Consider the following 15,915-nt stretch of genomic DNA (forward strand, 5'->3'; position numbering starts at 1 on the left):
CTAACTTTCATCAGAAAGACTTGAAGTTGTGCGACCGTTACACGACATATCTGTATACACAAAGGGATCAATTCTTTAATACACGATGCTGCCTCCGGTCTGAAGCTTCATGACTCCTTAACAGGCCACACTGCCATTCTGGGGCCATATCCTACGGAGAAAGAGGGAACCCACAGGCCCCAGCTACTCATGCGTTTATTAATGTATTATCCATACCTTCTGCATCTTCCGCTTTTGCTCACCTCCCAGCTCGGTCTGCCTACTCCCCGCTGCACGCAGTGGTTTAGGGGAGAGAGAAGTCCTGGGCCGTGAAATCCCAAATCCTTACCAGGCCCTGCAAGACCCTCCTGGATCTGACCCTTATCTACGCCCCCCCCCCCCCCCCCCCCAATTCCCAACGGCATTCCCCGGGCGTCAGCCGCTCGGACCTTTATTCCTCCAATAAGCCCGCCCCCGCCCCCCACCCCCGTGTCGGCCTCAGGGGCTTTGCTCCAGAGATCCCACCAACAGCCTGCTCCGCACCCTTGTGGCTCTATCATCTGCCCGCAGAGAGGCTCTCCTGTCCGCACTGTTGAAAGTCATCCCTGCGAGTCTGAAGTTGCTTCCATGTTGTTGCTCTTACCAGCAAGGAAGCTTCTTGAAGGCAGGGGCCTGGACAACATTGCTCACCGCAGACCCCTCCGCTCCTGAATGAATGAACAGGAATGGATGAATACCTGTGGACTGTCTCCCGGGGGTGTGCTTTGCTTAGAAACAGAAACCAGTTCATCAAGGAAAAGCACGTTAGTAGCGGCTTTCAGCGGTCCTCCAAGTTGCGGGCCCCCTAGGAGGCTTCGGAGTAGACAATCCCAGGATCGCAGCCAAGCGGGAGCGCCGAACTGAACTGCAAGACCACCGCTCCGGCTCGCCGCGCGGAACTGAGACTGCGCGGAGCGTGGGGGGCGTGGCCACCCGCTCCCCGGAAGTGGCTCAGAGCCCGCGAGAGGACCGGGGCGGGAGGCTGGGGCTGGCTGGCGGCCGCCGCGCTGGGCCCGCGGGGTGCGTGCCCTCCGGCCATGGAGGACGAGCTGAGCTTCTCGGACATCTACGGCGGCCGCCTGGCCCTGCAGCGCCGCTACTACTCGCCGTCCTGCCGCGAGTTCTGCCTCAGCTGCCCGCGGCTCTCGCTGCGCTCGCTCACCGCTGTCACCTGCTCCGTGTGGCTGGCGGCCTACGGACTCTTCACCCTCTGCGAGGTAAGGGCCGGGCCGCCCCTCCCCGCGGTCGGGGCCCGGACGCGATGTTGGAAGGGTCTTTGGGGTCGTGGGGTCGAGCCCGGACCTCTCGGCGTACAGTCGTAGGGCCGGCGGGCCGGAGCTCGCTGGCGCTGGGGACGCCGTCCGCTGCTGGACAGCTCTTTCCGTGACGGCCAGTGCAGGGTGTGCCCTGTCCTTCCTCCCTTGGGTCGCTGCTGTGCTCTGGTTCCAGCCCGTACACACCGGGTCCTTGCACGACAGCCTCAAACGTCAACTTCCATGCGCCTTATGTAGCGCACGCTCCCAGGGATTCAGCTCCAGGGGGCCCGAGAACTGTTCGCGGATCGTCCTCTCGTCCCTTCCCCGCCTCGGGAACCACTGCTCCCCGTACCTTCTCTGTAGTCGCGCAGAGGCTGTCGCTGGCTCCTGGTGTGTGGGCTTGTGCAGGGTGTGTATACACACACAGGTTAAGAGCTTCACGTGGACAGTTCTTCCTAATCTGTTTTCCAAGGCAGTCTAACTCCTCCTCCTCCCAACCGCTCCCCCAACTTCAAGTACTTTCTAAAGAATTATGACATTTCAGAGATGGGTAGGTTTTTAAGCTCCATTTCCAGACCCATTCCTGTTGTCCCAGATGTTTCCACATCCCTAAAATGGAATTGATGCCTGCCACGCCAGCTCCTCAGCATTGTGAGGGTCACGTACAGTGGTTTTGTGACAGCCCTCAAATGAAAGGAATCACCCTCATTGCCTTTTTCAGTTTCATGTGGAGTGCCCTGAATTGCATATTTTATTTCAGGAGTGATCTGGTCAGAGTAAGTACAGCAGGACTATTTATTCTTTAATTTGGATATTGCTTCCATTACCGCATCCTTTACTGCACCCATTAGCTGTTTTTGCCATTCAAGCATAGATATATGCATAATTAGGACTGCCTTAATTTGTGTCAAGTTATATCTAAAAGTTCCTTCATAAGTCAGTTAAGTTGCCAGGACAGGCCTGCTCCTCTCCCCCCCCCCCAAAAAAAAAGATTTAATTTATAATATATGGTCACGTGAGGAGGGAACAGATACTTATTAAATGCCCAGTGGAACAACCAACTGAACTTTCTCTTTCTCTCTCTCTCTTCCTCCCTCCCTCCCTCCTTCTGTATCTCTCTAAAAGTAAATTTAAAAAATTTAAAGGAAGGTAGTTTCAAAGAAAATCAGAACTGGTTAATAGTTAAAGAGGTAAAAACAGATCTTATTCAGAAACCATTGCGATAGGAGAAAAAAGACCTCAGTATAGAATTGGGCTCAGTTCTGAATACAGCATAGACAAATGGGAATTTATAGTCGAGGAGCAGGGTGGGGGTCAGTGGATGGGAAATTACTAAAAGGAAATATCAGGGGCTAAACTAACTTGACAGGATTCGTGCTGAAGACCAGTCAGGTGGGAATTCTCTCTAAACAAGTGGTTCTCAACCTTCCTAATGCCGCGACCCTTTAATATAGTTCCTCGTGTTGACCCCCAAGCATAAAATTATTTTCGTTGCTACTTCATAACTGTAATTTTGCTACTGTTATGAATCGTAATGTAAAGAACTGATATGCAGGATGTATTTTCATTGTTACAAATTGAACATAATTAAAGCATAGTGATTAATCACAAAAACAATATGTAATTATGTATGTGTTTTACGATGGTCTTAGGTGACCCCTGTGAAAGGGTCATTCGACCCCCAAAGGGGTCTCAACCCACAGGTTGAGAACCGCTGCTCTAAACTGACTTAGCAAGATTCTTGCTACAACTGGGCAATGCAGGCCCAACAGTGATGGACACCAGGGTCAGGGGCTTAGAAGAGCTTGACTAGAGTTAGGTCAAGGAGTGCACCTTGTCAGTCACAAAGAATAATAAGACACTTCCTGCCCTCAAGGAATGACAGTCATAAATTACTGAATCTCTTTTTATTCCAGGCCAGTGATTTTTTTCCGGTGCCATCCTTCTATATAATAGCTTTATGGAAAAAAGAAAACAGTGCCTCATGAAAGAAACACACATCAATAGAAAAATACATTTTAACATCAGAAATAATAAAAGGTTGTAAATGTGTCTTAGAATCAAAGGAATAAATGCCATCTTGAGCCCTTAACACATCGGGTAGTCATATCAGTTCATCAGTCAGCCTTAACACATCAGTTAGTCACAACCCAAAACAACTAAAAGAGTTCTACATGAGAATCTCTGTTATTTTCTGTTACTTAACAAAACAAGATGTCAGGAGGTAGGAGGGCATAAAAGGCTCAGTAGATTGTTTTGTTTTGTTTTCGTCTTGGTGTACTCTACTTGTCCTCAGCCTAGCTTTCCACATGGTCTAACAGAGTCCATAGTAGTTGCAGATATCAGAACCTCAGGATTACCTGGCCAGTGTGGCTCAGTGGTTGAGCACTGATCTATGAATGGGAGGTCACAGTTGGATTCCCAGTCAGGGCACATGCCTACTTGCAGGCTTGCTCCCCAGTAGGGGTTGTGCAGGAGGCAGCCAATTGATGATTCTCTCTCATCATTGATGTTTCAATCTCTCTCTCTCTCTCTCTCTCTCGCTCTCGCTCTCGCTCTTGCTCTTTCTTCCTCTTTCTGAAATAAAAACATATTTAAAAAAAAAAACACCCTCAGGATGTAGGGACCTTATCTTCCTTATATCTCTTTTTAAGATGGACTTGGTTTTCCAGAAACCCCTCCAGATCATCTTCCCTCACATCTCATTGGTCAGAGTTGTGTCATGTGTCCGTTTCTAAACCAGTCATTGGCAGGAATGGGAACCAATCATGATTCACTCGAAGTTCTATTAGGAAGGAGTTGTTGGGTTGTATCTCTTACACTGTGTGAAGCATTTTATTATTGCTCAGTCTGTGATTTTGCACTACATATTGTTCTGAGGGAGTGTGAGAGGAAACGTCTGAGTCCTTAAGTTGCAGTTTGGGAAGAAAAATCTCTGATGGATATTTTGCTGATAGAGGTTCTCTTCCAGGATCTATCTGTTTGTTGTCTGTATTTCATCATATGCTTTCATAGTTCTACAGAGCACAAGTGAAAGTGATTTCATCTTCCTCCATGCATGTTCCTCTTACTGTTATGCCCAGATTTCAAGATTCCCAAGAAACCACATCAGGGAGCCAGCCAATCCGATGCAAAAGCATAAGAATCTGTATTTCAAGCTAGCTTGAGCTCTCCATCCACCAGACTCACCGACACATCGGCTAGCCAAGTGGCCAAGAGACCGAACCCCGCCTAGAGACGGGTTTTAAAGGGGGGGGTTGGAGTAAGGGGAGGAGAAAGGACTGTGCTCTGCCGATTGGCCAGACGCAAGTCGATGTCTTGTTCCTGGGTGTGGCTAGCAGAGTCTTAGACTTCCGGGAAGAACCTTCTTGCCAAGCACTGTGGCCAAGGTCATAGCCCTTACCCTGGGGCAAGGCGGAGGGTGTAGCCCTCGCCCTTTCACTTACCTGTTCAACTCACAGCAGAACAAAGGCTTTTTCCTACATTGCCTGGAGTTGACTTATTAAACAGTGGCGTATGCAGACCATCTGGTAATCTTACTGCCGGTGTCTGGCTCTCTCTTCAGAACAGCATGATCCTCTCTGCTGCCATCTTCATCACCCTCATAGGCCTGCTTGGTTACCTCCATTTTGTGAAGATTGATCAGGAGACTCTGTTAATCATTGATTCGCTGGGCATCCAAATGACTTCATCCTATGCCTCTGGTAAAGAAAGCACCACCTTCATTGAAATGGGCAAGGTGAAGGATGTTATCATTAATGAGGCTATTTATATGGTAAGTATGTAAGTGGTATCAGGCCCCTCTGGAGGGGTAGCCCATGGAGTGTGCCTGGAGTTGAACTGTTTTAGTACCTGAAGTATTAGATGTCACAAAATTAAAATTGAGGACTCTCTGCTCCAGTACTTGCAGTGTTTCCTTTTGGTTATGTCCAAAACCGTAAAAGTGACTTCTATTGAAAAAAGGTTTGTCCTTTTATATTATCTATTTATTTATTTTTAGAGAAAGAGAGAGAGAGAGAGAGAGAGAGAGAGAGAGAGAGAGAGAGATTGATTTGTTGTTTTTCCATTTATTTATGCATTCATTGGTAGATTCTTGCATGTGCCCTGACCAGGGATTGAATCACACCTTGGCATATGGGGATGACGCCCTAACCAATGGAGCTACCCGACCAGGGTGTCCCTTTTTAAAGAGACACAGCAGGTGCTCATGGATAGGGTGTCAGCATTTCAATTTTATTTTTGGCTCAGCTTCAGAATCATCTCTGGTGGTGATTGTTGCATGAGAATATACTTCTCCCTCACTTCAAAAGCTATCAAGTGTTCTACTTAGAACTATTTATGAAAAAGTTTTAGCCATCCCTTGAAGAAAAAGAGACGAAATGAGTTTCACTTAGATCTCTGCTATTTGATGTATTTTCTTACAGCAGAAGGTGATTTACTACCTTTGCATTTTATTGAACGACCCGATGGAACCAAATGGGATATCCCAAGTAGTACCTGTCTTCCAGGTGAGCACAGAACACTTGGCTTAACTTTCTTCTCCAAAGAAATCCTCTACCTCCCCCCCCCCCCGCCCCGCCCACCTCTCTGCGTATCCACGGCTACTTCTGTACAGTAGCAATGTAAACTCTTGTTGCCAGGAACATATGAGGATACCTGATGGCTATTTTTAGTGAGAAATAGGATTTTAGTTCTTTCAGGAGCTCCTTTTTAAAAAAATATATATTTTATTGATTTTAGAGAGGAAGGGAAAGGGAGAGAGAGAGAGATAGAAACATCATTGATGAGAGAGAATCATTGATTGGCTGTCTCCTGCACATTCCCTACTGGGGATCGAGCCCACAACCCAGGCATGTGCCCTCGGCCAGAATTGAACCTGGGACCCTTCAGTCCATAGGCCAGCGCTCTATCCATTGAGCCAAACCAGCTAGGGCTCAGGAGCTCCTTTTGAGGCAAATACAGGCTTTCAGAAATATTACAAATTGTAGGGAAAAAATAGATAGCAACTTCTGCCTGTAAATCACTATTCATGTCCTTGGGCTCTGTCAGTCTACCAATATGATTTTACGTAGATGTTACTGATCTACACATACTGTTATGGTATACACTATTTTGTATCTTGCTTTTTAAATTTGGCATGCATATTTTCATGCATCTACAAAGGCCACTGTACTTACTAAATAATTATACCATCATGTCAAGTATCAGTTTATTTAGCCACTCTATTGCTAACTTTTGAAATCACATCCTACGGTATTTTTTGCTCTTCTCTTATACAAAACCACTTATATAAACATAATTGTAATAAATTCCTTTATAGGTGTATAATTCACATCTGCAGTTTACTGCCTCACTGCCCTGTTTCTCAAAGGATTTAAGGCAGCTAAGCTAAAATTCTTTTGCATCATAGTTCAAAACTATTTTATTAAAGTTTATGAATAGCTTCATGGATTTTTACAGTATTTGAGATTTGGCTCTAGAGATTGGACAACTTTATATACTTTGGGGGGATTTGTGTTTTTCTAGTCTTGGCTAACAGTGGGTATAGCTTCTTTACTATGTCGGTAAAGGAATTAAAAAATTTAAATTTGTACTTCTTTAAATGACAGAGACTTTTCATATGTCTTTGTATCTACCTATTAGTATTTCTTCTTGTTTTAAACTATCCATACCTCCTCTCTTAGTCAAGTAGAATGTAGATATTGATTATGCATTTATAACAATTTATGTATTTGGGTAGCAAACTTTTATTGAATATGACATCATCTTTTTCCCATTCTGTGGCTTTCTTTTAACTCAGTTGTATTACATTTCCTTATACACAGTATTTGTCAGTGTTGACATGTGAAGCTGCCTTTCTTGTCTCTGAGGACTGTCCCACAGCTTGTGACACTCCCCAGGAAGGTCTCCTTGTTAACCCTCTTGCTTGCTCTTAGATGGAGATCATGAAACTTATACAGATTATAAACTGTCTTTGAGATCTGGCTTTGCAGAATTCAGGCTGGGCTGAGGGCCTAGTAAGGGACTCTTCCAGCAAGGTGCTGTGAGGCCTGTACTCCGCCTCTGGGCTCCCACCTGTGCCTATAGACCCTGGGTGTGGGTGAGAGTGAGGTTGCACAGGGATGCAGCACTCCTAAGCTCTCTTGTTCACCTTGACTGCGCCTTTCTTCCCTTTGGCCTTCAGAGTGCCAAGCCCCGGCTGGACTGCTTGATTGAAGTGTACAGGAGCTGCCAGGAGATCCTGGCACCCGGGAAAGCCACATCCACAAGCCCATGAGCCCCAGCATTCAGAAGCCCAGGCTGTCTTCCGATGAGAGGGGAAATGACTCCTAAGCTGGTGTTTTTTGCTGTATTCAAACCATCGTGTGGACATGGCCCTAGGAACCAGGATGGATGCAGTGGATCTGAGAGCCACAGAGCAGGTGACTGGAACTCAGCTCATTGTGTGATGTTGAGCAGTGTTCCTGGTATTTCAGTGCTCCCCACGTAAGGTATGTGTACGTTACCAATGAGAGGAGACCGTAAGAAACGGTTTGTCAAAGGTCATGTTGACAAAGAGCACTTTGCGAATTTTCTAAGCACATTCAAGTTGACTTTTTGTTGAATTTTGTGGAGCAAGACAATGGGAAATTGATATCAGATCTCTTGAGAAAGACAATTTCCAGTTATATAAAAGTTAAGAAAATAGTCCAGCCATTCAGGCACTGGGTTAGTGGGAAGAAATGTCCCACAAGACTAGACTCTCCCCCTAGCTCCTTTGTCTGTATAGGGTTAAATATGATGAATCTCTTAATAAACAGGTCTCCTTCCTAAACATGTACAGTAATTGCCTGGTTCACAGACACCTGCTTTTGACTGACAGACATGAATGTGGCATTTCAGTCAGGGTATGAAGCACATTAATACTCTTGTTACTCAAAAACTTCTTTGCCAAGAGGAATGAGACAAAAGTCCAGACAGAAATTCGACTTTGGTTTCTAGGAACATGTTAAAGAAGGAAAACATGCAAACTATAGAAGCTTTTGTTGGTAAGACAGTTTCTTCTGTATAAAATTCATAAACTAAGGAAGGATTCCTGAAGGATTGGGAAGGAGATAGGGTGGGGGAAATAGCTTGACCCCCAAATTCAGTATGAACACAGCTCTGTTCTCCTTTACTTTTTCTTTGGGATCCTAATTTTTTTTTTTTTTTTTTGGTTTGTTAATCTTACCTGAGGATATTTTTTCCCATTGGTTTTTAGAGAGTGTGGAAGGGAGAGAGAGAGGGGGAGAGAGAAAATGAGAGAGAACTGTCGATGTGAAAGAGACACACTGATTGGTTGCCTCCTGCACATGCCCTGACTGGGGCCAAGGATTGAACCTGCAACCCAACTATGCGCCCTTGACCGGGAATTGAATCCAAGACCCTTTGGTATATGGGCTGCCACTCTAACCATTGAGAAACACAAACCAGGGCAGATCCTAATGTTTTTAAAACTCCCAGGTGGTTAATATCCTCATGGGCCTTAGAGACACTCAAGTATCACAAAACCAGAGATGTCATTTCTGCCTTTTACACCAGCCCTGGAGGGGTTCTTCAGAAGTCTGTGGTACGTGTGATGTGTTGATGTGTTCCAGGTAGGAATGTCCCAATTAGAACCCAAATGCTGGGCGAAAGGCAGGAACAGAAATGTTTGACCAAATACAACAGGCTAATTTTTAAGTTGATAATTTTGTATGGGCCGAGAAGATGTAATAAATATCCAAATGGCTGTTGGCAGAAAAAAGGTTCCCCACCCCTGGTGTAAAGGATGAGAGGGGAAGCGTGCAGGAGCTGAAGTGCTCATATAAACTAGTTCCAGCCGAGTGGTTCTGCAGTGTGCAACACACACACACACACACACACACACACACACACACACACACACTACACTGTCAGGGTAAAATACCCACACTTTGTCAGGGTAAACGCTAAGACCATACAGTTTTCAGCACTTTATTGACATACGGTAAGACTGTCTTAGAGCTATGAAATAAAACTCCGTTTCCATGTTGGAAAATCAGAGTACCAGTGAACTCTTTCGTCTTTCTTTGTTAGGGGAGGGTGGAAACAGAGCATCTCCTCTGCACTTAACAGAAGGTCTCAGTGCGACAGGGGGATACTGGCATCGTTAGGAAGGCAAAAGGCGAAAGCAACATTCAGTTTCTGGGACAGACATCACCTGTCCTTTGTCCTCAAACTAATTCCCAGCGGAAGTTCGCCAGAAGTCCCGAGGAGCAGATCCAGGCCCTCGAGCCCCAAGGGGTCTCCTGTTTCTGACTCATTTTGGTGGCTCCCAGAGCAGCAAAAAGCAGAGTGCATTTGCTTGGTCTTTTGAAGAGCAGGGAAACGAGTGATGGCCACCTCGTCCGACAGCAGTGAGCACAGCCTTCACTGAGCCCTGTCCAGTAGTTAAAAGGAGACATGAGGAGGCCAAGTTAGGCCTGCCCCTGCCTTAGCTTGTACCCAGTTGGGCTGACAGTCCAGTGTGAGGAAGAGCAGCTTCGATCTCAGCAGGGAGAGCTCCTGTCCTACAAAGAGGAGCTGCTGCCCCGGAGGGCACTGCAGGGCGCCTACTCATGGGCAGCAGGGGAGGGAAAGGCCTCCGCTCCTTTCCCTCCAGCCCTGCCACCCCCTTTCCCATCTGCGAAAGGAAGCCTAGTTTTAGTGAGTTCTAGGCTTTTGTCAGAGTTGGGGTGAACGGGAAATTTTGGTCCTCAGGATTTGAGGATGTTGGGAAAACTTCAAGTATAAATCCCCACATAAGGACCGTATACAGTATACAACAGATTCGCCTCCCCGAGGGTGCCAGTGGGGAAAGCTGTGACGTACGGCACTGACGCCCTCAGGAACCAGACCTCCCTGTCTGTCTAGAAGCAGGCAGAATCCAGCGCTCATACTCTTGTGGGGGAAAAAAGACAGTGGTTTTTATACTGGGCCTGGCTTTTTAAAAGTTGGGCCCTGAAACATAAGGCACCTAGAGAATAGAGGCTTCGTGGACACTGAAGTACACACTTCACAGAACAAACCAGGGCGGGCTGGGGAGGGTGCTGGACCCATCACAGTAGTGTCATGCCCCAGGATTCGCATCTCCAACCCCAGAGGCACCAGGTGGCGGGGACAGGGGCAGGAGAAATATTCACAGCAACGTTGGCCCCTTGGCAGCCCGTGGAAGAGAAGCAAAGAGCTATTGTCCAGCCAGTTCCCATGGCTGGTGGGCAGCAGGTGGCTTGGTGGGTGTGTTCACAGTTATGGAGCAACGGCTCATGTAGCTGGCCATGAGGAGAGTAGCCTCTGCAATCTAAGGAGACAACAGAGAAATGAAGGACATGAACTAGCCTTGGCTCGAATACTGGCTTTCTCTCTCACTAGCTGTTATACAGGGCACATAACCTTCTTGGGCTTCAGTTCCTTTCTCTCTTAAAATACCCACCTGGGAGAAATCGTCTAAAGGGGGTCATTACTGTGTGGTTCAGAGGCCCAATGAAATGGGCACCTATTGGCCTGGAGGTCCTGTGAGACGCACAGTACCCCTGAGAACAGGCGGCACTTCCTCTCTAGCTAGCTCCAAGCTGGGGCAGGGGGCCTCCCTGGAGCAAAGGGCCCGCATATCTTCTCCTTTGGCAGGGGTGTGTTAAAAGGAGGAGGAGATCTGGCAATCTCCAGCTTTAGGATCAAAGCGGCAGGGCTTCCAGGGAACTCTTGGAGTCAGGAACCTATAAATGAGGACTTAGGTTTCTGAGTCTTTGTAATTCTTACATTTGCTAGTCAACATTTCCTGTACTGAGTGGGAATAAAGCCCTTAAGGCAAAAGAGGTCTTTGGGCGGAATTAAGACCTGGAGGACAGGGGAGCATGTGCAGACTGTCCCACTTGAAGACTAGTGTTGGGACAGCAGAGCCCAGGACAAGGTGAGGACATCTTGAGGGGGCAGCTGCCCTGGTCCTGCTGCAAGGAGAACAGCGAGGGAGCACCCAACTCCAGCCTGCATGGCGCGGAGGCTTGAGAGCAGGAAAGATCATGTGAAGGGCACAGAGTAGCTGGTCCTGAGTGAGTGCCCTCCCTAGCCAGCCCTCACTGTCTGCCCAGCAGTGACTGCCGAGCAACTCCACTGGAGCCCTTTGGAGCCATGATCATAGACAAGGCCGAGTTTCCTTTGGGGCAGGGCTCTTCAGGAGACGGTCACAACCCCAGCTTCCTTTCTCAGCTCCAAGTCCACCTCTTCCTACATTACAGGTCAGAGTAAAATGTTTCAGGAGCTCTCAGACCCACCTTGGGAGCGGCCATCCGGAAGGTCAGCTTTTCAATGTGGCCTTTTCCAGAGCTCTGGTCTGGAATGGATCTAATCACAAGCATGAAGTCGTCCCGGCAGCCACCAAAGGTCATCACTGAAGAGTAGGGGTAGGTGACACGCACTTGCTGTAGGAAAGAGCTGGTTAGTCCTGGAGAAACTTACCCCCTGCCTCCGAGCTAGGAACCAGCATCCCGTCTCTTCTGAGCACAGGGAGCTTAACCAGGAAAGAACTCCGCAGTGGTCATAATCTGGAGATACACATCTCCAATGTCTACATGCTGTGTCTAGACTAGAGAACAGCAGTGCTTGGGTAGGGGGTAGGGAGAGGGGGGTATGGTTACTTCACTCAGGCTTTTGAGTCCAGAGAGAAGAAAAGACTATTCAGGAGAAGGAGGGAATCAGGGAGCCAGCCCTCCTCCTTCCTTACCATCGTGTTGTGGTCCAGGATGCTGACACCATCCTCGTTCACAGCAATCCACACCAGAGGGTTCTCCTTGGAAGACAGCGGCACAGGCTGGGGAAACAGGAAAACCCCATCAGACACATCCACAGCGATGGATTCTGAACCATGAGAGCTTTGTTAGGAAGGCACACGCAGGGATCTGCTAGGCAGTGATTTCCAACCTTTTCCTTATCTTGGAAAACAAAAGATGGCATTTGTGCAGCGTGCTGGAGTGCACAGGAGGCATCTGGCTTTGGGGCTCTGGCTACCTACTAACAATCGGGAGCCGGAGGAGATCACAGCCTATCCTGCCACAGCCCATCGACTGGGAAGCTCTGTGCGCAGAATAGAGCATCCCTGGCTGCTCTGTCATGGGTGTGGGGAACAGACTGTTTTCTCCCAGCTCTGACACTGACAGCCCTCCACCCACAGTCTTTCCCAGCTGGAGTACATCTTGCTTCAATCAATTTCACAGGGACTGTAAAAGAAACAGGAAAGCAAAATGCAGTCTTATGGGTGACAGACCCTACCAGTAAGAAAAGTGGCTATTTAGTGGACAATTCCTGGAATGACTATTTTCGCTGCCAGTGCTGCAGTAGGGCAATCCCCAAAAGGCTGGGGAGGTAGGCATGTCACCTTTTTCAGTAGCTTTCTCCAACTTCCCATACCAAGTGGGACCCCGTGTTATATGCCCTTATAACTAGCTGATCCTATCTTTTTCCCCCCAGGGTAGCATTGAGAAAGAAGTCAATAAAGGAAAGATGTGGGACACCCAGAAAGAATCCTGGACCCAAAGCAATGAATCACAACTGCTCTGGACCATGGAATGGGGAGTAGGTCAGAAATGGGTGGAAAGATAGTGACCCCTGGTGGTTGCTAGTTTGCAGGCAGGCACTGCAGACTAGACTCAAACATGATTAGGGACAATAACTCCAAGAGATACTTAGGGCATTCCTGAAGGCGTGGTCACCACTCCTTCCACTAGAAACCACTTGCACTTACCTGAGCAGCAAAGAGCTTAGCACCAAAGAAGGGCCATTTCCGGGCCACGGTCAGGTAGATGCGGATGCACTCAGGAGGGGAGCAGCCTTGCAGTGCTGCCCACTTTGTGGTCAGCTGATCTACTAGGTGCCTGGATTGGACAGATGGAGAGAAATGGTGCTGGTGAAGTACCAACATGTTCCCATGGCAGCTCTGAGACCTCCCCAAGTCCACAGCCCGCATCTCCCACAAGACCCCGTAAGACAGTGGTTCTCAACCTTCCTAATGCCGCGACCCTTTAATACAGTTCCTCATGTTGTGGTGACCCCCAATTTCACTGTTACAAATTGAACATAATTTAAGCATAGTGATTAATCACAAAAACACTACGTAATTATATATGTGTTTTCCGATGGTCTTAGGCGACCCCTGTGAAAGGGTCGTTCGACCCCCAGAGGGGTCGCGACTCTCAGGTTGAGAACCACTGCTGTAAGACCTGGTAGCCTACCTCAGCTGTTCAGTGGGTGTCCCGTATCGGTAGCGCCTGGGGTAGAACCTGTCTAGCACCTGCTGTAGGTGGTGCTGAGCCTTGGAAGGGGGTGTGCACCCAGGGCTTGGCGAGAGATGCCTCTCCAAGTCCCCAAACTCTACCTGTGATAGAAACACATGGAAGCACAAGTCAAGAATATGGACATGGTGGGGGTGGTATGGGCGTAGTGGTGAGGGTGGGCTGTTGAGAAAGGTGTAATAAACCCTTTTTTTCATAACTTTACTGGGGAGGTGTAAATGGATGTGAAAAAACACTTCTTGTGAACTGGCCTTTTTTATCCAGTTTCACAGACACTAGAGATAAACAAACAACCTTAGGGTCCTGGAATATTAGAGATTATCTAGTCCAACTTTCATTTTCCAGCTGAGGTTAGGTGCCTTAACCAAAGACACAGTTAATTAGGGGCAAACAGGGAAAACAATGTAGAAATTCTGGCTTCCAATCCAAAAATATGGGACATAGGATTGAAGATGCTACAGATCCTAGAGTACAGCAGGTCCTTGAAGAACAGTTTTGTTCAATGTCATTTCATTATAATGTTGATGAGATGTTTTGCTTAAAGCTGTAGAACAAGTTGACGATGCTAAGTGAGAACTGACTTAACTGTATAGCAGAGAGTTCCAAATGTGGCCTTTGGAGTTAGACACCTGGCTCAAATCCCAACTCTGCCACTTACCAGCTTTGTAATGCTGGTCAGGTTACTTAAACTCTCTGAGCTTCAATATCCTCACCTATTATGTGGGGATGAGAACTAAATGAGATAATATATCCTATATAATAAAAGGCTAATATGCAAATCGAATGGCAGAACAACCAGTCACTATGACATGCACTGACCACCAGGGGGCAGACACTCAACACAGGAGCTGCCCCCTGGTGGTCAGTGCGCTCCCACAGGGAGTACCGCTCAGCCAGAAGCCGGGCTCATGTCTGGCGAGTGCAGCAGTGGTGGTGGGAGCCTCTCCTGCCTCCGAGGCAGCACTAAGTATGTCCAACTGCCGGCTTAGGCCCACTCCTTGCCTAAGCCATCAGTCAGACATCCCCCGAAGGCTCCTGGACTGTGAGAGGGTGCAGACCGGGCTGAGGGACCCACCCCAAGTGCACAAATCTCGTGCACCAGGCCTGAGTATAAGTGGGCCTAAACCAGCAGTCAGACATCCCCTGAGCACTCCTGGACTGCAAGAGGGTGCAGGCTGGGCTAAGGGACCCCCCCAAGTGCACGAATCTTGTGCACTGGGCCTCTAGTACAAAATATTTAGCACAGGGTCCTCTATAGAGTATTTAATACGTGTTTATTATATTAAAGATCAGTTATTAGAGAGAGAGGGAGAGGAGGAGAGGGAGGGACAGAGAGAGGGAAAGAGGGAGAGAAAGATAGAGGAAGACAGACATTGATGTGTGAGGGAAACATCGATTGGCTGCCTCCTGCACGTACCTTCCAGGGATGGAGCCTGCAACCCAAGTATGTGGCCTGTCAGGGAATTGAACCAACAACCTTTTGATATATGGGATGATGCCCAACCAACTGAGCCAGACAGGGCAGGGCTAAAGATCAGCTATTATAATTTCCCCTTCTTTTCATCAAGTAGATCTATGGGAACCATACAGGTATCCCAGATACCTTTGGCAAGATGGCCTCCTAAAAGTAACAGGGAGAAGAGTCAAAGTCTGAATGTGTTCCTTTTCTAATTCTAGTTAAAATGTTTGACAGCTTTAAGTACAAATGTTATGGCATACATTCTGTGATATGCATTATTTAAGAACATACTTAGTACAACCCTGTGGGGGTAGGTATGGAGGTATCTTTGTTTTCAGTCCACAGAAATGGAAACTAAAGCACAGACAAGTAAAGTAACGTGGCCAACATCTGAGCTTGAAGTGGCCAGGACTCAAACCCAGGCCTCTGGATTCCCGCCCAGAGATCTGCACACAGCCTGCGTGTACAATGAGGAGCTCTGCTGGGTAAGGAGCCAGGGTCAAGGCCACCCTCTCCTCTGGCACTGCCCACCTGCAGAATCTCCTGCTCCAGCCTGTGTGGCGCATTCCACCTGCGAGTCCAAAGGTAGTGCCTGACCCTCCCGATTCCCAAACAGACCCGTACCTGGGCCATCAGGGCAGCCATCTCCAGAGCCAGCTCCTTGTTGACAGGAAACCTCCCGGCCACGATCTCGCCACTGGTCTGGAAGGCAAGCAGCAGACGCTCGCGCTCCGTCTCCCCTTTGACTTGACCCCGAAAGTACAGCCTACAGGGAAGAGGGCGAGAAGCCAGGTCAGCTGGGATCCCAAAAGGACGAGGTCATCTTGGCATCTGTTTATCTTGACTTCCAAAGAAAGAAACGACTCTTTTTATACCATTT

At 47.9% G+C, this 15,915-nt stretch overlaps 2 protein-coding genes across 3 annotated transcripts in view; one reads left to right on the forward strand and one right to left on the reverse strand.

Annotated features, from left to right (window-relative positions):
- Positions 1-985: 985 nt before the first annotated feature.
- On the forward strand, positions 986-9,318 carry PIGH (phosphatidylinositol glycan anchor biosynthesis class H). Of its 2 annotated transcripts, none has more exons than XM_070417955.1 (4): positions 986-1,235; positions 4,840-5,049; positions 5,699-5,782; positions 7,459-9,318. In XM_070417955.1, exons 1-4 carry the CDS (start codon positions 1,056-1,058, stop codon positions 7,549-7,551), a joined length of 567 nt encoding a protein of 188 aa, XP_070274056.1. In that variant the 5' UTR covers positions 986-1,055; the 3' UTR covers positions 7,552-9,318. The 2 variants fall into 2 exon arrangements, with proteins under 2 accessions (XP_070274056.1, XP_070274066.1); XM_070417965.1 differs by having other exon boundaries at positions 5,702-5,782.
- PLEKHH1 (pleckstrin homology, MyTH4 and FERM domain containing H1) overlaps positions 9,235-15,915 on the reverse strand; it is a 54,414-nt gene continuing 47,733 nt past the window's right edge. Inside the window, exons 24-29 of the mRNA XM_070417942.1 lie at positions 15,660-15,801; positions 13,517-13,659; positions 13,030-13,159; positions 12,013-12,099; positions 11,564-11,710; positions 9,235-10,593 (exon numbers count right to left, since the gene is read on the reverse strand). Coding sequence (XP_070274043.1) covers positions 10,480-10,593; positions 11,564-11,710; positions 12,013-12,099; positions 13,030-13,159; positions 13,517-13,659; positions 15,660-15,801 — 763 coding nt within the window. The 3' untranslated portion in view covers positions 9,235-10,479. The remainder of the gene's footprint in view (positions 10,594-11,563; positions 11,711-12,012; positions 12,100-13,029; positions 13,160-13,516; positions 13,660-15,659; positions 15,802-15,915) is intronic.

The sequence above is a fragment of the Myotis yumanensis genome, unplaced genomic scaffold, assembly GCF_028538775.1.
Source record: "Myotis yumanensis isolate MYYU_CA2020_CCGP unplaced genomic scaffold, mMyoYum1.0.hap1 SCAF_1, whole genome shotgun sequence".
Taxonomy (NCBI): domain Eukaryota; kingdom Metazoa; phylum Chordata; class Mammalia; order Chiroptera; family Vespertilionidae; genus Myotis; species Myotis yumanensis.

What these genes read in the sequence shown, in the direction of transcription:
- PIGH (XM_070417955.1), top strand. Translation starts at nt 1,056, where the DNA reads ATGGAGGACGAGCTGAGCTTCTCGGACATCTACGGCGGCCGCCTGGCC. An exon ending in GACTCTTCACCCTCTGCGAG is followed by an intron (nt 1,236 to 4,839) that starts GTAAGGGCCGGG and finishes CTCTCTCTTCAG; the next exon opens with AACAGCATGATCCTCTCTGC. An exon ending in AAGTAGTACCTGTCTTCCAG is followed by an intron (nt 5,783 to 7,458) that starts GTGAGCACAGAA and finishes TTTGGCCTTCAG; the next exon opens with AGTGCCAAGCCCCGGCTGGA.